This window comes from Acartia tonsa, chromosome 14, assembly GCF_053477335.1.
Source record: "Acartia tonsa isolate MP-2025a chromosome 14, ASM5347733v1, whole genome shotgun sequence".
Lineage (NCBI taxonomy): Eukaryota > Metazoa > Arthropoda > Copepoda > Calanoida > Acartiidae > Acartia > Acartia tonsa.
In genome coordinates, this window is record NC_137273.1 from 14634639 (window position 1) to 14657906 (window position 23268).

Sequence of the window (23268 nt, forward strand, 5' to 3'; positions counted from 1 at the left end):
TTTTATTAGAAGAATAGCTAAATAAAGTAACACTTTTCCATAACTAAAAAACCTTTGTTTTATGTTATTGCATTAGTTATGTGCCTCTTGAAATGGTGTCAAAATATAACTGAGAAAATCCGTATTTTACTTAGGAAATTTATGTAAATAATTAGTGCAGCTTAAATGACATATATAGCATTGACTTTGTATAATAATGAAACAGTAAATATCATTTCGATTTTAAAAATATGATTTGAGAACCTGAAAAAATAGGGAGGTGGTGTTTCTAGCAGTGCAGCTTTAGAGGTAAGTTCGGATCTACTGCAGTTCATGGTAAAATATTGCTGGTAAGGAATATTTCTAAAAACCTATGAATTTTAAAGGCTGCTAGCTGCCAAACGGCTGAACGTACAGATCATGCCCGCACACTGTTTTAAGCGGCATAAGAAGGCCTACAAATAATCTGGAATAGCCATAAATCAATAATGCATAATTATCTCGCAGTGCAGAGAAATGCGCGAAAAAGACCTATTTTACGCGTTCTTTCTTCAGTGAAGCTTTCCCTGTGCATCATTGGATCTTGGCTATTCCAGATTATTTGTAGGCCTTCTTATGCCGCTTAAAATGGTGTGCAGGTATGATCTGTACATTCAGCCGTTTGGCAGCTAGCAGCCTTTAAAATTCATAGATTTTTGGAAATATTCCTTACCAGCAATATTTTACCGTGAACTGCAGTAGATCCGTAAGTTCTATTTAGATGACATTACCAGTAAAAATAGTTTTCTATGTATTCATCAAATTTAAAAGCATGCCATCAGAATCTTTTACTGGGTGTAATAACTCTGTAATTGTTACTTAACATAAATATTATCTCAATTTACTTTTAATTTTTGAATGTATAATTTGTCGCTGGCATAAACAGATCACGTGCCTCCATTGCAAACTATCCAAAAATAATTTAAATTTTAAGTTTTATCAAAATGTTGAACGACGGCTTCTAATTTCTAACTTGTATCTTTCTCCCTAGGTATCAATGTATACCTTTCTTGAATCTCTAACTGGTAGCAAAGCTGCCAGCGATGATAAGAAAGCTTTGGCATGTCAGAAAGCTGAACACGATTACGCAGGTGAAAGATAGATAGATAGAATAATACATATTATACATATGATAACATTTTTATTAGCGAAGCATTTATAATTATGAATTTGATAGATAAGTCTTCTTAATTTTAAATATAGGGGGGGGGGGGTGAGGACATTTGGATATAACTTTCCTAATGTGACTAAAATTGATTGTTTTTTTTATGAGTGAAGTATTTTGGATGATCTTGAAAAACTATAAAAGATGTTTACGTCTAAGCATATTTGTACCGCGTTCTACCAATTTAAGTTTTCCTAAAGAACCTAACTTTTGTGATTTTAAAAAAAATAGCTAGTCGGTACTTTTAGTAAATAGTAGATGTAAAATGATCCATAGAATTTAGATATGCAATAGGATTTTTTGTACAACTACTATTTTTGAAGTTTCAAAAAAAATAGGTTGGTTTTAAGGTACTAAAACGCAACAAAAAAAAGAAAATTGCCATTTAAAAAAAAATAATAAGATCTTTAATTTGACACCTTTCTTTTTGAATTCCGTTGAGAAATTATTAAAAAAAAATTTTTTGTTGAAATCTGTTGAATCAAAATTTTGAATTTTGGAAGCTCGTCACGAATGGGTTAAACAAAAATCACAAAAGTTTGGACACGTTCTTTTCTAATTTGTTAATTGTGCTTTTTTGAAAGTTATTATTTTTGTTTAGGAATGCCTTGTGGAATTATGGATCAATTTATCAGTGTTATGGGCAAAAAAAATTATGCTGTTTTGATTGATTGCAAAGATTTAAGTGTCAGGTATCTATCTATCTATATCTCACAGTGCGTATGAAGGTGCTTTGACTTTTGTGTCAGAACCTAAATTAGGACATAGTGCATTTCATTACCCTAGGTTAGGTAACCTAATTTCACTTTTCAATAAAAACTAAAATGCAGCCGTTTTTGAGAAAATTAGATTTGAAAATTTCAAGTTCAATTTTCACCCACTAGGAGTTACCGCATAATCATGACAAGAAAAGCAAATATTATTTATTTAAAATTTTGAACAACTTTGCATTTATAAAGTCTGTCATAAAACCTCTCTATATATGATTTATTTAAGGCTGAATTTTCATGACCTTAGCAAAGCAACTGATAAAAATGGCCATGAATCAACTCTCTTCAGGAGTGCTTTTATAAAGAACTTTATAAAAGCAAAGTTGTTCAAAATTTTAAATAAATAATCTTTGCTTTTCTTGCCATGATTATGCGGTAACTCCTAGTGGGTGAAAATTGAACTTGAAATTTTCAAATCTAATTTTCTCAAAAACGGCTGCAGTTTAGATTTTATTGAAAGGTGAAATGAAGTTACCTAACCTAGGTTCTGACACAAAAGTCAAAGCAACTTCGAACGCACTGTGATCTAAATTTATTTGTTTAACTATCTATCTATCTATCTATATCTAAATCCATTTCTTTACCAATCTATCTGTCTATCAATTAATTTATAAGCGTCATAAGCAAACAAAATTATGGTGTATTGATTAATACAAAAATTTAGTGTCATGTATCTGTCTATCGACTATAAAATACCTGTTTATCGAAGATGATTAGAGCCCCTCCACAGATTATGACGTCATACGATAGAATAGCCAATGAGAGGCCAGTATACACTGTAATTGACCAATGGTAAAATTTATGCTGGCCTCTCATTGGTTATTCTATCGTATGACGTCATAATCTGCGGAGGGACTTTAATCATCATCCTGTTTATCTTTATGTCCATCTGTTAAAATCTATTTCTGTCTATTTTTATAGCAATTTAAAAATGCTTTTTTGATTGATTCGAAATTTAAGTGGTTTTATGTTTATACCTCTGTTTATCATACCTTTGTTTATCAAATCTATCCATCAAGCTAACCATCTATCAGTGTATCTATCTATCCCTTTGATTGTGTATATATTTGTCTGTCTATTTACATTCTATGGTTATATGTCTGTCATGTATCTATCTATCTAGAAAGGTAAAATCTCGGACCCAAAACTCGCCATTCTGAGTACCAACAACAATTTCAAACTCTATATGGCTATCTCTCTACCTTCTTATATTTCTAAATACGCAGAAAGGTAAAAATCTCAGATCCAAGCCTAGGTATCCAAAGTGACACTCTAGCTTGCAATATAACTACCTTTTATGTTATCTATCTATCTAGAAAGGTTGAAATCTCAAACCCCAGCCTAGCTATACTGATAACCAACAGCAATGTAAAACTCTAACTATCTATCTATATATCTTCTCATCTTTTCTATCTACCTAGAAAGGTATAAATCTCCTACCCCAGTCTCAAGATAGCTGACTATATATCTATCTATCTAGAAGGGTATAATTCTCCTACCCTAGCCTAGCTATCCTGAGTACCAACAGCAATTTCAAACTCTATCAGGCTATCTATCTACCTTCTGATATTTCTATATACTAAGAAATGTAAAAATCTCAGATCCAAGCCTAGCTATCCAAAGTGACACTCTAGCTCGCAATATAACTAGCTTTTGTGTTATCTATCTATCTAGAAAGGTTGAAATCTCAGACCCAAGCCTAGCTATCCTGATAACCAACAGCAATCTTTCTATCTTTCTATCTATCTATCTTATTTATCTATCTAGAAAGGTAGAAATCTCAGACCCCAGCCTAGCTATCCTGATAAACAAAATCAATGTAAAGCTATAACTAATTGACTATATATCTATCAATCTAGAAAGGTAGAAATCTCAGACCCCAGCCTAGCTATACTGATAACCAACAGCAATGTAAAACTCTAACTATCTATTTATATATCTTCTCATTTATCTATCTATCTAGAAAGGTAGAAATCTCAGACCCCAGCCTAGCTATTCTGATAACTAACAGCAATGTGAAGCACAAGTTAACTGGTAGTGAATACCCTTCAAGGTTAGTAGCGCAGCAATAGATATAATGAGGGAGGGAGGGGACATTGCACTGTGAACTCTACTAGTACCAAAAGTTTTATTATCACAATCTTTCATTCGTAATCTTGATTGGTTGGTTGAAACTAAACTTTTGAACCAATAATTATCGTCTACAAAAGTGGTATTTTTGTTAATCATAATTAAGATGTACTCTCCCACTGCATTATTCTTAAAGATATCTGATGATTAAATAGAACAACTTATATAAGTTTTAACATAAGCTTGAAACATATTATACATTTAGTTCATTTGTAAAATGCGGTTTAGATAATGATTACTGGTAAAATTATGTCCATAGGTAGCAAAGCAATAAATCTAATTCTTAAATTACGTAGTATTGTTTAATAACGTTTTAAGTAATTTGTGTTTCAAAGTTGTTAAGCAGATTGTTATTTAGAATTTACTTTAAATATATTTGTAAAATAAACCTTTTTAACTTAAAGACAGCAATTTTTAATTTTTTATTCAAAGTTGACTGGCCGTCAGACAAAACATTGGACGAACGTATAGACCTAATGAGTAGCTACGCTACATTTTTTTACGTCTGTATGTCTGTGTTCGTAAAAGTGTTAATAATTGCGAAGGCGTAAAAATTACTTTAACATATTCAACTAGTATTTTAATAAGCGAAGCTTTTCTATAATTAGAGTCGGTCCGTTCGTACGTCCGTCCGTAACGGATAGCTTTTTTTCGTTAATTTAGGCATTTTATAATTGTCCTATCGATTTCAAACATTGCATGGTGATTCCTGTAGTATTTAGGTACCATTTAAAGAGCGTAGCAACTCTATAATTATTACCAGAATGTCCGTACGTCCATTTTAAATATGTTGATTTTTTTACTTTTTTAACAACAATTTTTTATGTGATCTAATTATCCGATTATCTGATTCCTAGGACAAAAAATTACAAAATTATAAGCGAAGCAACTCAATAATCAAGTCCTACATTGTAAGTATGTCCTTAAACATTATTCTGTATCAAGATGTTTTTCAACAAATTTACTTACAATTTTGCTTCGACTATATATTATACATTTTTATTCTGATTATTCAGTTCTGACAAGTGTTAATGTCCGTTTGTCCTACCGTTTCTGTGCTTCTCTTTTATGGATGTTGTCATCCATGTTAAATATGAAGTATTTAAAAACAAGGACATTTGTTTCCAAATAGAAGGAGGGTGGGGACATTGGAATGCAGATTATGTTAGTACCCAAAAGTCTTATTTGTTTTTAAAACTTTGAGTACCATCAAAAAATTTCGATTGGTTGTATCAAAGTGGCCACAATTTTCAACTAATAAAGAAGAGGGTATTATATTTCTTATAGGGGTTTATTGAAATTGTGGGTGTCTATCGAGTTTTTGGTTCATTGTCTTGTCCATTAAAATCCATGTTTTAGTCTATCCCTTAATCAAAATGTTTGTTTATAGCTAGACGCATTAAGATTAATTAAGTTTTTATGTAAATTATTTTAATGGACATAATATATACCAATTTAATAATAAACTTAGGAGGATGAAAATACCCTTAGGTTAAACAGTTAAAAACTGTCCCTAGACCTGTAAGACGCTTCACCTTAAAGAAGAACCATATCGGTTAAGCGGTTAGCGAGATCCTTCGCTACAGACAACTTTATACATATAATAGGATACCTAAAAAAACAATTATTTTACTATATAACCATTTTTTTGGGGTGGGGGGGGGGGGGGAGGAGGTTATTTTTCTAGGGAAGATTTATTTTGGGACAAGCTTCACTGCAAAGGAGAACCATATCGATATAGCGTTTAAAAAGATCCTTTGGTAAAGACAGAAAAACTCACAGACTTTCTGTTACTATTATATAAGGATTACTAGCAGCTTCGCCCTTAGCCTCTAGGGGCTTTTTTCCCCTAGAGGTAATGAGCAGGGTTTGAGGTGGTACCCTCAGCCAAAATAGTTATCTACCTTCCCAGGACCTATTAGAAGCTCCCCTGTAAAGGTGAACCACTTAAGTTCAACGGTTAGCGAAATCCTTCACTACAGACAAAAAAAGCTTACTACTTAAAATAATAGGATATATAAATATTATAAAAATATGTTAATAAAGTTTATAAATTTATGTTGATAATCATCTATCCTAAAATTCTACTGTATAAGTTATTACTGTATAGATTACCCCCACTTTGCATTGTATCTGCATTAACGTAAGGGTGATAAAGTTTTCAGAATGCTATAAATGTCCTATCGTTTTCGAACTATACCATAGGATTTCTGTAAAAGTTAGGTACAATATAAAAAGTGTGACAATATCCATAAAAGCGCAGCTCTGAAATTGAAGGACAAACAATCATTAACACTTGTAGAGTGTCAGAACTGAATAAGCAGATTATTTTTGCATAAGTATAAACGAAATTGTAAGTAAATTTGTTGCTAAACTGCATAAATACATAATACTATCTAAGGACATACTTACATTTTTAGGACTTAATTATAGAGATGCTACGCTCATAATAGTGTACCTTGTTGTAATTGGAATCATTATTTCAAAAATCAGATGAATCAGAATGCTAACATACAAAAATTTCATGTCAAAAAAAGTAAAAAATCAATTTGTTTAAAATGGACTTACGGACATTTTGTTAATGATTATAGAGTTCTGAGTTGCTACGCTTTTTAAATAGTACTACTACAGGAATCACCATGCAAAGTTTGAAATCGATAGGATAATTATAACATGAACAAATTAACGAAAAGAGCTAACCGTGGCGGACTGACGGACGGACGGACGGAACGACCCTAATTATAGAAAAGCTTCGCTTTTAAAAAGTGTGACAACTCAATAATCATTACTAAAATGTCAGCCTTTCCATTTTAAAAATGTTGATTTTTAAGTGAAGCATCTCTATAATCAAGCCTTAAAATTTAAGTATGTTCATATAGAAAAATTTATTGAAGAAATTTTGAAACAAATTAGATAGAACTTTTGTATCTTCTTTTAGATAAAAGTCACATAGACCCCAAGGTGGTTTTATGCTATTTCTTTTAAATTTAGGTCTAAATGTGGTTTTAAACTATCTTAAAGAGAATCAGAATCCTTAATTGCAAGGGGTGATAGTTTTTAAAAAAAAAATTGAAAATAAACCATGGGTTTTATTTTTATTTTACACAAGGCTAGGTTATTTTGGGTATAGGGTATAGAGTAATGCAGCCCCGTGGGGTTAAGGTCTTTTGCAGGGGTTCGGCATGGTAAAAATCCCCCCCCCCTCACTTACTTCTTTTTTTATTTCGTAGATAAGGCCGGGGATGATATCGCTAGGCACTTTGAGCGAAAACACCAAAAAGAAGGAAAATATTATCAAGTTAAAACCAGGTTAAAACATTTGAACAAGAGGCTACAAAAATAAAGTATGATAATGTGGTATCCGCCTAGGTTAAATGGCAGACACCCGAGTTCAAATGACTATGGCAGTGCGAACAGACGTGGACACATATATTATAGAGAAGCTACGCTTCTCTAGCAATCACTAAGTAACAAACAGAGTCTATTCAGATGTTCCTTTATTCAGGGTCTAAGGTTTACTAAAGTTATATACAACAAACAATAAATACACAGATTGGAATAAGTAATCATAAACAGAATCAATATAAATACATATACAATAGTCAGTTTGGGCAATAATGATCCCCCATCCCTGGAAAGGGTGGGGGGAATTAACAATACAGCTTAACCATAATAAGGCTGTCAAAATCTATCATTAATTTTAGGCATAGGGAGGGGGTCGGCTGACCCCTTCCCCAGTACTCGGGGGAGGGCCCTCGGCCCTTCTCCGAACCAAGGTCAGGGTTGCCATAGACATGGCTCACGGCTGCCGAATACCACAACTCTCCCCTCGGAAGGCTGGGAGGGGGTTTCCCTGCCAGACTTCCGACAGTGGTTGAGGCCTTCGGCCCGCTCATTAGGGGCTATTATATACAAGAGATAATGATTCAATGGAATCCTAGTGGTGATTTTCAGGGCTGATGGGCCCCCAACGTGGGATAGAAGGTAGAGGCTGGCTTTTGTTGGACACGTAGCTCGGCGCCAGCGGGTGTCAGGTTGGCATGGGGCGCAGCCGCTGCGGGACTGGTCAGCAACGGGGCATTCTGGTTGTTGTTGGCAGCGGCTGGGGCACTGGCTACCAGTTTGACCGTCTGGGCGACAGCCTGGCCTCCCGAGGGGCCGCGGGGCTTTCCAGAGTGTGGCCCAGGCCTGCCTGGGCGGTCATTTCCACTATCGGCTGATTGCATGGATACCATCTCCTCGGCTGCTTCCCGGCCAATAGGAATGGCATCCCAGTCCACTGAAAAGTCCCGGGACTTGGCATGGGTGAGCCTGGCTCTGGCCAAGGCCTTGCGATACAAGGTTGGGTGGTACAGGAATACTTGTGACATCGCGTTCAGGGCGGCTCGTACACCTCTTTGTGCGGCTGCCAGGGAGATGATGGTTAAGTCTCCCAGCAGCTTGAGGATCAACAACAGCAGACACAGTATGGCTGCGCCATCTCCCCACTCGTGAATAGCCTGTCTGAACCCAGCCCAGACATCCAGGGTTGCTTCTCCTTCCTCCGCCAGTCGGTCAATATCGTAGGACACGATCCCATGGTCTCCGGTGGCTGAACAGCTGCCTTGCTGGACGCATGAGCCTTACGACAGGCCGGTCAGCATGGCGGCCTTATACGCTGGAAACGCTAGTAGCTGCTGCCAGCTCGGCCTGCGAATACAATCCTCCCAAGCTGAAGTCATCCAAGGGCTCGGTCAGCAGCTGCTTGGGTGTATCCAGCGGGGGCGGCCTCTTCTTAGGTGCAGGAGTTAGCTCTATCCATCCTTCCTCAGCGTGTACAGTTAGGGGGTAGGTGGAGGAGCAGGGAATTTTGGTGGCGTGACCGCTATACACCTTTGTCACAGCATCTACAAATCCTGTTGGCTCCACCGGCACCTTGTCCCAACATTCATTGCACTCCCTGACCTCGTACTTATTACGTTGGCAGGTAAGCTGGAGCAATACATCTCCCCTCAAAACAGAGAACGTGCTCCCCTGGACGCGCACCGGATGGGCCGGGTCTAGCTGCTGGAGCTTCCAGCAATTGGCCGCTACTTCTTCTGCTGCTGCGCTTCTCATTCGAGTTTCCAGGGTAAATCCGATGTAACCTGCATGTATCTGGGCCTGGAGGGGGACATCCACGTCCCTGGCCGATACTCTGGGCAACGCTGCCGCGGCCGGGTCGGCTGCCACGAACAATGCTGGGTGGTTGGTGGCATGGGCCTCAAAGTCGCAGTTCACTATTGAGGTGGGGGTAGTCATGTTGATGAAGAATTGTGCTTGATGGTCCACCAGGAACGCATCCATCACCAGGCTGGGCTGGAGGCTGCGGATCAGCCTCAAGGGGCAATCTCTCCCCAGGTGGTCCCACACGTATGTGGCCTCTCCAGTGATACAGGACAGCTCGGAATGGGGACACTCTAGGGTCAGGTGGTCAGACTGGGACTCCACCCGTCCATTCTCGACTACGTAGGTCTCTTCCTTGACCAGCAGCCGTCGCTCCTGGAGCACTAATTCATTTCGGTACAGCTGGCCTTCGAAATGGACGTCCTCCCCTTCACAACCCACCCCCTCGGGGCTGTTGACCAATGCGCCCACCATATCGAGGGTAAAGAACAGGGGGTGGTTCAGCTGAAACGTCAATGGCTGGGTCTTGCCTGGCAGAGTGTAGACTCGGTTCCGGGCCAGGTCTCGGCACGTTTCTGGGTCAATCTTGGTTGGCCGCATGAGGGTGGGGACCGAGGTCACCTTCAGGTGGCCCCAGACTCCACACCTAAATGTCCACTGGGACACTGCGAGTTGACAGCTATATCCCGTGGTCTCCCGAATCTTGACTTGCTGCAGGACATGTATCTCATGGCCCAAGGGCACCTCCTGGTGTAGCGGCTCCTTGCTACACATCTGCTCCTTGTTGTAGGCGGTGACATGGGTGGGGTTGGCACAGTCCCACCCTACCAAGACATAGCTAGTTGTAGGCCACACAGCTGCTAGCAGTAGGCCCCACAGAACCATCCACCAATGTGAGAATCTACCAGACAGCCATCGACCTCGCGCACGCATCTGGGGATCCTCGGCTCGGGCCACAACTGCTTCTTGGGGCTGGACACTGCTGGGCTGCTCCTGGCTAGATATAAATTTCCATTGAGTGTTATCTTTGGACGCCCGGGGCGTCCCGATACCCTCCCCAATGACAGACTGACAGGCGACGGGCGCCTGTCTGGGTGTCGGCTCCCCTAGCCCCAAGGTGTCCCTTCCCTCGTCCATGGCATGCCCAGTGGCATGGGGCTGGAGTGCGTGTGGCACAGGCTCGCCCTGTATTACATCCCTCCCCTGCCCTAGGAACTCAGGTGCATGTGGCACAGGCAAGTCCTGATAACCCCAAATCTCAATCTCCCCAGCCTCTGGTGCGGGAGGCACAGGCAAGGCTGGAGGGTTACAATACTTTGGATACAATACATTTGTCAATTTTAACTTATCCTGGCTCAGTTGAGGATGGTGGACAGCTGGACTCTCTCTGCTGGCAGGGGGCGCTGGATGGTGTATAGCTGGACTCTCCCTGCTGGCTGGTGGCGCTGGATGATGGATAGCTGGACTCTCCCTGCTGGCTGGTGGCGCGGGCTGACTGGGGGTGACGGATGTCACCCCTCCCTCTGGGGCTGCAGGCTCGTTCCAGGGTCCAGGTATCTCGGTGGCGGCGAAGGTTGTCGCCCCAGGCACCAGTGTGGGGGCGCTGGATAGCACCCCCCAGTCCTCGCAGGTGGCGGCGGCGGTTGCCGCCCCAGACATCAGCTTGGGGGTGCGGGGGCGCACCTCTCGTCCTTCCCACGTGGCGACGCTGGATGGCGCCCCATACATCGACTCCGATGCGCTGGCTAGCGCCTCTCGCCTCTCTCGCTCAGCGGCCGCCAGGGCCTCCCCGTACACTGTCTCGGTGGCGCTGGGTAGCGCCCCTCCGCTCTTGCTGGGTAGACTCGGTCTGGCAGGCCCCATCATGTTGAGGCTGAAGGGTTGAGGCCTCAGGACTTCTGGCTCCGCAATGTTGGTTGGCTGCACGAACTCCGGTCCCAAGTGGTTGAGGCTGAAGCCCAGGCCAACCCGGTTGGGTTCAGCCGCTCCTCCCAGCACGTTGATCCTAGCTGGGATGGTCCCAAACTGCGGCATTCCTTCGGATTGGCCCGCTGCGCTGGGGGCGGCTGCTTGCTGGAGTGTTGCTGGGGGCGCGCTTCCTTCCATGTTGGCTACTCTGCTGGGCTTTCCTGAGTGAGCGCCCTTGTCAGCTATGCGTCTCCGGCCGGCTACCTGGTCCCAGTCAGCCTTGCACTCGGCTGCCGTATGGCCTGCGTAATGGCAACATTCACATTTGGCAGGACAGTCACGGCGTGGCTGGGTGCGTCTCTCTTCTAGGCTGACCTCCATAGGCGTAGGACAATCTCTGACTCGGTGGCCCTTCCCATGGCAGCGATAGCAGTGGCCTGGAATCTTGTCGTCTGGTGCAACCTTCCCCATCTGGTGGAGACCCGGAGCCAAGGCGCCAATCTCCATTGGCTCCGACTCATTGTATTGGGGCAACTGGACGCTGGCCGATCCCGTGAGCCTGTCGGTGGCGTCCACTAGGCACACACCCTCCTTCAGCTGCTTGGTGATCATGGTCACAGTAAACATGGCTCGCCTCGTGTACTCAGGTACCGAGGCGATCTCATGACCCATCATAACGCGTTTCACATTAGCGTTACGAATGCCGCGATTTAGTTCATCTATCAATAACTCCAGGTCTTCGTGGCTGTAGGCCTCCCGGTACAGCACACACTTTGTGGATATGTAGGCTTGTATAGGCTCTGTCGAGTGCTGCCTGTAGTCTCTGAAGGCTTGCTTCAGGGTCTGAGACTCATAGGCTGGACGAAATAACATTTCACACTCGGCCTTGACTTGTTCGTATGTCAAGGCTTGGCCTGCCTCTCCAAACAGATGAGAGGCCATCTCCGCCGCTTGCCCCGCCAGGGATAGTAAAAGGGCGTTGCGGCGGTTCAGTGTGTCATGGGGGGGCACACGGTAAGCCGCCCATGACATTTCTAGTCTCCGGATGTGGGAATTCCAGGATTGCTTGGGCGGTCCTCGGTACTCCGGCAGGTTACTCAGCATCAGCTTGCGGTACTCGGCTGGAGCTGGCTGGGGATCGTCCTGGAGCCATCCTTGGAGCTGGTCGCCTCCTTGCGCTTGTGGCTGCTCCATCGAGTCAAAGGTTCAGCGGCGGGACACTAAGTTTTAAGTCAATACTATAGGTGGTTTACACTTATGGCTTTCTAGCCTAGCAGCCAACACTGTTTATCACTTGGTTGGTAGTTTAAACTACAAAGATCTAAAATAGGTGTACACTAGAATACTTGTCACTAGCTTCTGAGCTTTAAGGTAGGCTGGTAGGTGTGGATAGTTGTTGAGGGTCTGAACTGCTGTCAGGAACTGATTTGGTTTTCCTTATCACACTACAGATAGGAGGGAGGAGCTTGCAAGTCCTTTTTTTTCTAAAAATATCTCTGTTGTATGCTATGGAGTAGCTCCGCTCCTGTGTGTGTGTGTGTGTGTGTGTGTGTGCGTGGAATCTCCTTTTCTTGCAACGCGCCTACGCGCCGTCAGATTGCGCACACAGGTAAAACGCGCATCTATCCCTCAATCTGCTCTCTCATTGGTCCGCTTTATCTCCTTCGTCCGTTGAATTTTTGTTGCGTCCCAAGCTCCGCTGCGCAACCCGTGAATTGCGCTCTGTTCTCCCGGTCGCTATCTCCGCACCGTGGACGGACTTATTCAAGTGTGGGGAGAAGGGGGAGTGCGTGAGGGGAAGGGGTAAAGCCATCCGTTCCCCCCTATGGGGAGGGGGGTTCTGCATGTTTGAAGTGACTGGGTGGTGAAGTAATTGTGCCTCTTCCTTAATCCTGGGCTTATTGTTATGTCACCTCAATTGTATTTGCTTCAATTTATGGTGGGCCCCTCCCCTTCCGTTGGGATAAGGGGGTGTATTTGTCGTGCTGAAGGCTTGGGGTCAGATTGTTTACCAATGCATTGTTATATTACATCTAGGTTCTATTTTTGGCTTTATCACAATACACAACAAATTTGTTTACCAAGCCTTGCCCATAAATCTATTGTTCAGCTTTCACACCAGGGTGGTAATCCATAAAATCTGATATAATATCTGTTTTTCTAGATGGGTGGCTGCGCTGTAGCCTCTCAGGATACTTGGAGTTAACGTAGTTTTTCTTCTGCTTGGTACACTACACTCGTATTTTCGCTCACAGCTCGCAGCTATTTGGCTTGTTTCAGCCAGTCGGCGGCAGGGAATGTCCCGTCCTGCAGCGCCGTGTATCCGAATCCGGCTGGTGGCGGCAGGGAATGTCCCTTTCTGCAGCGCCGCTGGTTCGGATCCTGCTATCTCTTGCAGTAAATGTTGGCCTATTTTCAGCCGTTTGCACTTATTTGGCCTGTTTCAGCCCGTCCGCAGGCCTGTTTCAGCCCTTGAGCGCACAATCCTCCGTTAGATGTCGGCGCTTCTCGCGGTTCTCCGTCAAGTTTCGCTGCTCTCCGCAGTCTCTCGTCCGATTTCGCTACTCTCCGCATCTCGGGTTCCGCCACACTTAGTGGTCTTTCTCTAGGTTTCGCTTCCACAACTGCCGGATACAGAGTTAGACCTTGCTATCCAGGGTGGGTAATTCAGGTTGCTTGTGTCAGTTTTGCCAGTTTCACTGCTGGGAGTACCTTAGCCTCAGCTGCGCGTCTGCTCTACACTTGTGGTTTGCCGTAATCTCACACAGCTGTCACCAAAAGTTGTGGTATCCGCCTAGGTTAAATGGCAGACACCCGAGTTCAAATGACTACGGCAGTGCGAACAGACGTGGACACATATATTATAGAGAAGCTACGCTTCTCTAGCAATCACTAAGTAACAAACAGAGTCTATTCAGATGTTCCTTTATTCAGGGTCTAAGGTTTACTAAAGTTATATACAACAAACAATAAATACACAGATTGGAATAAGTAATCATAAACAGAATCAATATAAATACATATACAATAGTCAGTTTGGGCAATAATGATCCCCCATCCCTGGAAAGGGTGGGGGGAATTAACAATACAGCTTAACCATAATAAGGCTGTCAAAATCTATCATTAATTTTAGGCATAGGGAGGGGGTCGGCTGACCCCTTCCCCAGTACTCGGGGGAGGGCCCTCGGCCCTTCTCCGAACCAAGGTCAGGGTTGCCATAGACATGGCTCACGGCTGCCGAATACCACAATAACACCATAGTAAAAACATGTAATTTAAAAATATACAATTTACATTTATTGCTCCTTAAATATGTATTTATTCAGTTTTTTCTTGTGATTATTAATAAGTACAAATAATCACCAAACTGCAAAATGGAGTTAAAAAATCTGCATTTTTAAATTTCCTTGACTTCGACGACAGATTTTTTTAAAAACGTTGTAAAAAAGAGGAAATTATTTGGACTAAAATCCGTCTGCAGTCATTTTTTCTGGTCCTTGCAATAATTAAAGTTGGTTTGAATGTCACGAGGTTGCTTGGTTGCTAAACATTGCCTTGTCAGCCTGGTATATTCCAAATTAGGCAGCTATTAAAGAGCGTGTCCTAACTTTTATGATTTTTTTAAAATTTAACCTATTTGTGACGAGCTCCCAAAGTTCAACGTTATGATTCACCGGACTTCAACAAAATATATTTTTTTCAATAATTACTTAACAGAATTAAAAAAGTAAGGTGCCAAATTAAAGATCTTACTTATTTTGTTCATAATGGCGATTATGTTTTTGTTGCGTTTTAGTACCTTAAACCAACTTAATTTTAAAAAGTTAGAACACGTTCTTTTACAAAAAGTCTAAAAAATCTACAGTGTACAAGTAGCAGGGGTAGTAAAAAGTTGAAAAGGAAAGATATGTCTTCTTATGCAATCCATAAATATGATTTCCCTAGAGATCAAGATGACGGGCATCCAGGGGGCCTAGAATGTGCAAAAATTAAGAAAGTTCAAATAACCATTAACATACTATTTCTTAATTAATATTTAGTTGAAGGATTTTTTATATTTTGTAAATAGTAATGAATATTATACCTTTAAAAATAGTTGCAAAACTCTATGAAAAGACATATGTACAAAATAAGTACTGTACAAAATCGGACCTTAATCGCCCCCCACTTTGAGATCAGGGGTTTGTTTTCTAAGTGTTTCATATAATACCACTAGTGGCTTCACCCCTATCTTCTAGGGGGTTTGCTCCAAGAGGTTTGATCAACCTAATTTTTCGTATTTTTTTATATTAGAAGAAAAAGTAAAAAAATATTTTTTTATTTTTTTTTTTTTGGGGGGGGGGGGGGGAAGTATGTCGACCCCTTTTTTTAATTTAAAAAAAAATTGGGGGGGGGGAGGGTAATTTTCATTTTTTTTTTTGGGGGGGGGGAGGGGTGGGTTGTTGGTGTCACACAGGCAAGAAAATAATTTAAAACCATCACAGGACCCTGAAGAGTAGAGCCCAATCAGTTTAGTGGTTACTGAGATCTTAAGCTTCAGACAGACAGGCAGACAGACAGATAGAGGGACAAATAGAAAGACATAAGCGTTTGAAAAACCGAATAATAAGACTAAAGAAGATAACAGTCAAAGGTCATAGAGTCACTAAGATTGTACAAAATAAAAAGATTTAATAACAGTGACGAAAGTTGTCAAGCCAGTGTTTTTATAAAACTTTGGGGACCAGTATGATTACTAGTCCAATGTTCCATGCCTTTCTTAAAAATTACAGTCCTTATATATAAGTTATTGGAATCTTTCTGCCTGTCCTAAAAAATCTCGCTTTTAACAGGTTCTAATAGGTCCTAGTAGGGTCCAGGCCTATTTTGGTGGAGGATTTCACCATCCTCCCAAGTAAATTTCCCCTAGAAAAAAATTAAAATGAATTTGAGAATATGGGGAGGTCGACTGCCCCCCCCCCCCCCCCCCCCCACCTCTTCTCACAACTTCTAGTAGCCGCTAGTCTACAATATAGTCTACTAGTCTACTAGTCTACTATAGTTTATTACCTTTATATTCTTTAGGAGGAATGCATGTTTTGAAGCTGCCAAAATTTTGGGTATTCCATCCCTCAGAGAATTGGACTCAAATAAACTACAAGAAAATAGGTAAGACACATTTTATAGATAAGCTTTTATATAATTAGGATTGGTCCTTCCGATTAAGACATGTTATAATTGTCCTATCGATTCCAAACTTAGCATGAGGATTCCTGTAACATTTATTTTATATTTGTAAAGCTTAGCAACATAATCATAACCAACAGAAAGTTTTTATTTACCTGATTTTTAAAATGGTGATTCTTGGGACGTTAGGGAATATTGTTATGGAGGATTTTTGACAATGTGTACTGTATACGGTTGCTACGCTTTCTTAATTGTACATAACTGTGATATGAATTATCATGTTAAGTTTGGAATTAATAGGACAATTCTTACATGCCTAACATTTCACTTATGAAATGTAGGATATACCCTTTTTTTCTTAACTAAATACCATTTATTAATTTGAAACAGCAAACATTAAAAGAAGGCAGGGTTCAGCAGCCGCGTACAATACACACAAAAATTCGTAAAGAACTTTAAAAACTTTTTGCATTCCTCTTGGGATATGGTAAATAATAATATTAAAAACGAAGCTTTTCTATAATTAGGGTCGGTCAATCCGTCCGAAACGGATAGAATTTTTCGTGAATTTTTTTCGACTCTTGTACGTTTATATTCTGATAATTCAGTTCTGACACTCTTCAAGTGTTGATGTTAGTTTTTTCCTACTGTTTAAGAGCTTCGCTTTTATGGATGTTGGCAATAGCATCCCACTTTAATTGTAAATCCTTTGTCTTAAAGTCCCAGAAATTGGTTGCGTCTGTCCCTCCCTATTACAGTTAGTTCAGTTGCGCATCTGACATAGCAGCAGTAGGTACAATTTTCAACATATTCTTTTATGGTGCTGTTTTGGCCGCTATTTGAAACCATTCCCTCTACGTTGAAAAATGTCGATACATTTTACGATTTCAATTAGGTCCAGTGCAGTGGTTAGTAGATTTTAAAGCATCCAAACGGATTTTAATTTGCGGCCAGTGACCCTTTTAGAAAGGTCTCACCAGGGCCGGGGCTGCTATTCAGCCAATTAATTTCATTTAAAATTGCCGAAAATAAAAAAAAAATTTTGAAGAAAAGTTGGAGTAAAACTGGTCTTTTGGTGTAACTGAAAGGGAAGTGGGTAAGAAGGAGAGAACAAAGGGAAGGGGGTTTAGGGGAAATTTTCACTTAGAATTGTTTGTCAAAATCACATTCCCTTTTCCCTGGGCCTCACAAAATTTCAGATATGCAAGGGATGGATTAATAAAAGATAAATTTGTCCTACTCCAGTAATATTTAATGTACAGAATCGCGTAAAAACAACATGTCAATGATTTTTAACGACAGCAATTTCCATGGATTATGTCGACTATAGTGCATTTAGTAGAAGTTGTCATGTATGACATATAATTGACATGTCATTATGTAGATGACAAATGACTAATATATATATCTACAGGTACAGGTTGACATAAAATGAAAGTTATCAAAGCTGACATAATATCGACAATAGTAAAATAAAATTGTGACCTCATCTTATATTGATAAAATATAGCTAGACACAAATTTTATTTGTGAGAATACTAATTTATTTTCCATTCATCTATCCCCGTATCTCTGCAAATGTTTGGTTAGCCTAGATTTTTGCCTTTTTTACATCCAGTCTTTTGGTGGAATTCATTTTCTTACAATTGGAACAAACATATCTACCCCCCTCCTTCCCCTCAAAGACATCTTTTTTATTTAACTAATAAAATCCTTATAATAAAGTAACAGGATGTTTGTGTGTTTGTGTGTGTGTTTGTATGTTTGTACCGAAGGATCTCGCTAACCGCTGAACCGATCGGGTTCTCCTTAATTTAACTAATAAAATACAAGTGTTTTAGGTACTTTAGACCGGCCCAATTAAAAATATAGGGGTGGGTCATTTTAATTGGTTTTGTAATTAAATTATTTTTTTTTGTGAATTGAATTATAAGCATATTTAAAGACGAAAAGAAGTCCCTCAATGACGTAATAAAAATAATGGATGAGGCGAGGAGGAGTGGAAAGAAACCCCCTAAAAAGATAATCCCTTGTTTTTATGACGTATCATACTGATTTTTTGAGAAACTTTCTTCGTCTTTGCATATTCACATCTTTGTAAATCCACTTCATAATTTTAAAACATTTGTTGTAATAGTTATTTATCGCATCGTATTGTAGACCACGTTCTGGGGAAAGTAAAAAGGAAAAAATATAAGATAAATTCCAGTTTTAGTAGGCTCAGAGGGGGTTTAACACATAGGGTGGCGAATACATCTCAATGAATTTTTCTAGGGAGGTGGATAAACTCCTTTTCTGCACGCCTCTGCTTGTAATATATTTGATTGGTTGGTTCAAACTGTTCAAAAAATAACTTATATCGATTGAGCTAGGCGATAATTTTGGTGTGTATACAATTTGTTGTCCGTTTTCTTATCCATTATGATCTCTGATGTGATCACACACCGCAAACGAAATGTTTATTTAAATATCAACCCTTTTAATTTTTCTCTTTGATAAAGCTTGTGAAGAGCAAGGGATAAAAGAATAGCCAGAAAAAGATCATTCGAATTAATAGTTATTTCTCGCATCGTATTATAAACAGCTATCCGCGGATATATAATGTACAATTATAAGATTAAAACAAGTTTTTTTAAGCCCCGAGGTTCCACGGGCTAAAAAAAATTTTTTTTATCTTATGATTGAACATTTTTATATTCGTAGAAAGCTGGATATAATACGATGCTAGACATAGTTTTTTCGTATGGATGAGAACCGGTTCCTATCCACCGGATTCGAATGAATACGAGAAAATAATTCATAAGAATTAACGTATTTTGGAATGATTTAAACGTCTCTATTAGGGAAAGCGAAATTTGTCCGCATGTGAGTTTTCTGTCATGGAGATTTGCAAAAAGATTTAGCAGATTTTTTTGGCTGCTACTACAGATAGTTTTCCGAAATGTTTGTTTCTAATTCCATATCTCAGTGAGTTTCTATTTAAGACCATGCATTGCTAATTATAGCTGTTGTCAATTTTTTTATAGATTTTTTTTTTAGAGATAAATTTAATGAAGTAACGTACAAAAGAATCAGCCATGTTGTATCAGAAATAGGTAAGATTTTGACAAGGACGATTTTATCCAATGCATTAGAAGCAAAGGTTTTTTTATAATTTTATAAAAGTACACAATAAGTGTTATAAATTGTAAAAGAAAGTGAGAGGGAGAAAAAGGGGAGATAGAAAAGAAGCGATGTATCAAAAGGAGAAATAGAGAGATATGTACAGGGTGCGCCACATATCTAGGGACTTTTTCTAAATTGTAAACAAATGAACATAAAATCGTAAATTATAAAGATTTTATCAAATTTTAAAAACTGGGGAGCAAATTAGGTATATGACTATTAGATCATTGAATAAAATCGTCGCCAGCATCAATCACCGCCTCTACCCGCCTCCTCAACCGCCGGCAGGCCAAGGTCAGAATGTAACTGTCCAAGCTGGCAAAGTTCTCCTTGATAGTGGCAATGAGGGAGGTCTTTATGGTATGGGTACGTCTATTGGTGCATGCTTGGGAGGCCCCATTTCCTTAGGAATGTGAGTAACCGCAGGATCCAAATTCACCCAAATTTCAAGCTACTCTTTGACACGGAGGCTCTTATTTGGACCACAGTTGAGCTAAAACGACGTTCTATACCTTTTTGGAAATGGCAGGAAGATTCATTTAGGGTTGTCAGCGCAATTCATAGTCTAAAATGAGTTTTAAGTTCTATATGGGTCTCTGACGTCGAGAAACGAGAAATCTTCACGATTTTACACGATTTTTGACGTTTTTTGATATCTCTAAATCTGCCACGTTTCACTTTGCCGGAATACTAAAGCCAAGCCATTTTAGATAAAGAGCTGTAGTCTTTTCTAGTGTCTTACTTATGTATCTAACAGTATTCCCAGCAAGTTGCATAACTCTAGCTCATCTACAGATGGGCTGAGGTCCGATTTAGTGGGCCCTAGTTGAGAATCCAGATTATACCACCAGCGCACTTCGAATCTGCCTTGTTGAACATAAGCGCGGCCAGCTCGGAGTACGAGCCCATCTTCGCCCACAGATTTTTTTTGTGCTAAAAGGTCATTACCTAGGCTTTTTATAGTGGGGTCGAACGTCCTGATTGGTCAAGTAGTTTTGACGCTATGGCCGTTTTAAAAAAGTCCCTAGATATGTGGCGCACCCTGTATATATCTATAATACAAAGTATAATGATGTCCGTCTGTCCCTTAAGATCTCGGTAACCACTGAACTGATCGGATTCTACTCTTCAGGGTATATACCTATTGGTCCTGTGGAGTTTTAAGCTATTTTCTAAAGTGGGTGGGACACCCACAACCCCCCAAAAAAACAAAAAAATCCACCCCCCCCCCCATTTTTTAAAAAAGAATTTGCTTAAGATTTCCTTGGTCTTTTTACGAATTTCGCCTTAATTTTTTTCTTCTATAAATCACCTCTAGGGGCAAAGCCCCTAGAGGCTAGGGGCGAAGCCGCTAGTATATATATATATTGTATAGAGAGTGATAGAGAAAGAAAGAGAAAGAGAGAAGAAAGATATTGAGGAACCTTTATTGTCCATGATGATTATAAAAAAAATGAAAATATTTATATTTTTTAGAAAGAACTTCCAAGGCAGCTGACGCATTAGAATCTAAGGTTCGTACTTTGAATCATTTCTTAGTAGCTGAGCTATTCCATAACTTACTTTGTCTGTTGTTTACTCGGTTGATATATAATATAGGCTGCTGTACTTTTGCATAAAGATTGCTAGTTTTGTTTTAAATGTTTATATAATAATCAAGAATCCATCTAGTTACTTATATCATTATTTGTCACTGGTAATTATGTATATTTTATATTTTAGAACTACAAACTTTTTGGCGAACTTATGAATGCAAGCCACGACTCCCTCAGGTAAAAATCCTAACAAAAATAATTGCGACTGTCTATATTAAATAGCAGCCGATAAATTTATATTTATCATAAATGATGATGAACAAAGTTACCCTATTTGTAATTGACCAATGGTAAAATGTATACTGGCCTCTCATTGGTTATTTTATCGTATGACGTCTTTTTTTTGGTGCCACCTTACGGTGTCTCATCGATCTTCTATAATACAAAGTAGAACGATGTCTGTCTGTCTGTTTGTTTGTAACGAAGGATCTCGCTAACCGCTGAACCGATCCTTAACAGGGTAGCTTCTCATAGGTCCCGGGAAGTTTTATAACTATTTTCTTTTGGGCTGGGACACCCCCCCCCCAAAAAAAGAAAAAAAAATTAACCCCCCCCCCAAAAAAAAAAAAAAATATTTCTTCTTAAAACTAAAATTAAAATATAAGGATCGACTAACCCCCCCTCCATAAAAAAATCCCCTCCCAAAATTTTTTTTAACTTTTCTTTTACGAAAAATTTGGTTTATCAAACCTCTTGGGGCAAAGCCTCTAGATGCTAGGGGCGAAGCCGCTAGTAATCTTATATTACAGCATGCTGTTTCAATCTGTAATAAATTTTATTGTTAGTTGCTATCCCCGCAAGCTATGAATATACTTGTCCTTATTTTAGGGACGATTATGAAGTATCATGCGCAGAATTGGATCAGTTAGTAGACATTGCCAGAAAGGTAAGTGTATAAAATAGCCTTATACCTGCCTCGCGACCAATATTGAGCAAGCATCCATAATAATCATGAACTTATAGGTTCAGTTTTTCTCAATATCTTTTTCTCTATGTTTTCCCTTTTTTGGGGGGGGAGGGGGGATATGAAATATTCCGAGACATATAGAAGCTTCACTTTGAAGTATAAACAGATATTCTGTTAATTTTATATTAGGATAACATTCCTCTTAATCCTTTGTTTAGGTTGAAGGTGTTTATGGAAGTAGAATGACTGGCGGCGGTTTCGGCGGATGTACCGTTACTCTTCTAACTAAGGTATATACTGTTATTTGCTAATGGAAGTAGGATGACTGGCGGCAGTTTCGGCGGATGTACCGTTACTCTTCTTATAAAGGTATTTCTAGTTATGTGTTTATGGAAGTAGGATGACTGGTGGCGGTTTCGGCGGATGTACCGTTAACTATTCTGACAAAGGTATATACAGTTATTTGTTTATTGAAGAAGGATTACTGGAGGCGGTTTCGGCGATTGTACCGTTACTCTTCTAACTAAGGTATTCTGAATAATATGTTAATGGAAATAGCATGACCGGCGCCGGTTTCGGCGGATGTACCGTTAATTTTCTATCTTTTCTATCTTCAATTTATCTTTTAACTAACAATCAGTTTATCGACCATCTATATAGTATATCTGTCAATTTTTCGAGTTGGTAAAGAAATCTATTTCAATCTATAATACAAAGTAGAACGATGTCTGTGTGTCTGTTTGTCTGTTTGTCTGTCTGTTTGTTTGTTTGTCTGTTTGTTTGTTTGTAGCGAAGGATCTCGCTAACCGCTGAACCGATCGGGTTCTCCTTTACAGGGTAGCTTCTCATAGGTCCCGGGATGGTTTATAACTATTTTCTTGGGGGGGTCGGACACCCAACCCCCCAAAAAAATTCAAAATACCCCCCCCCCCCAAATTTTTTTTTCTTCATAAAACTTAAATTAAAATTGTGGGGTCGACTACAAACCCCCCCAACCCCAAAAAAAAAAAATTAAATCTAAAATACGAAAAATTGGTTTGATTAAACCTCTTGGGGCAAAGCCCCTAGAGCTAGGGGCGAAGTCGCTAGTAGAATATAAAGGAAAATCAATTTTCTACCTCTGCCAGCCTTCCAACTATCCATCTATCTATCTACTTATTTATCTATCTATCAACATATTTATCTATGACCTATCTATTTAGGACTGGAAAAGGTTATGAAATCAATATCTGAAGAATATAAAGGGAAACCAACTTTCTACCTCTATGATCCCTTCCATTATCTATCTGTCTATCCATC

The 23268-nt window shown here is 39.9% G+C and overlaps 1 protein-coding gene across 1 annotated transcript in view; it reads left to right on the forward strand.

Annotated features, from left to right (window-relative positions):
- The window catches only part of LOC145305229 (galactokinase-like), a 33912-nt gene that overhangs the window by 8945 nt on the left and 1699 nt on the right, over positions 1-23268 (forward strand). The window contains exons 6-15 of the mRNA XM_080146818.1: positions 254-288; positions 1010-1109; positions 1785-1875; positions 3917-4006; positions 16201-16284; positions 19342-19397; positions 20944-20981; positions 21190-21239; positions 21891-21948; positions 22188-22259. Of these exons, the coding sequence (XP_080002944.1) occupies positions 254-288; positions 1010-1109; positions 1785-1875; positions 3917-4006; positions 16201-16284; positions 19342-19397; positions 20944-20981; positions 21190-21239; positions 21891-21948; positions 22188-22259 (674 nt within the window). The remainder of the gene's footprint in view (positions 1-253; positions 289-1009; positions 1110-1784; positions 1876-3916; positions 4007-16200; positions 16285-19341; positions 19398-20943; positions 20982-21189; positions 21240-21890; positions 21949-22187; positions 22260-23268) is intronic.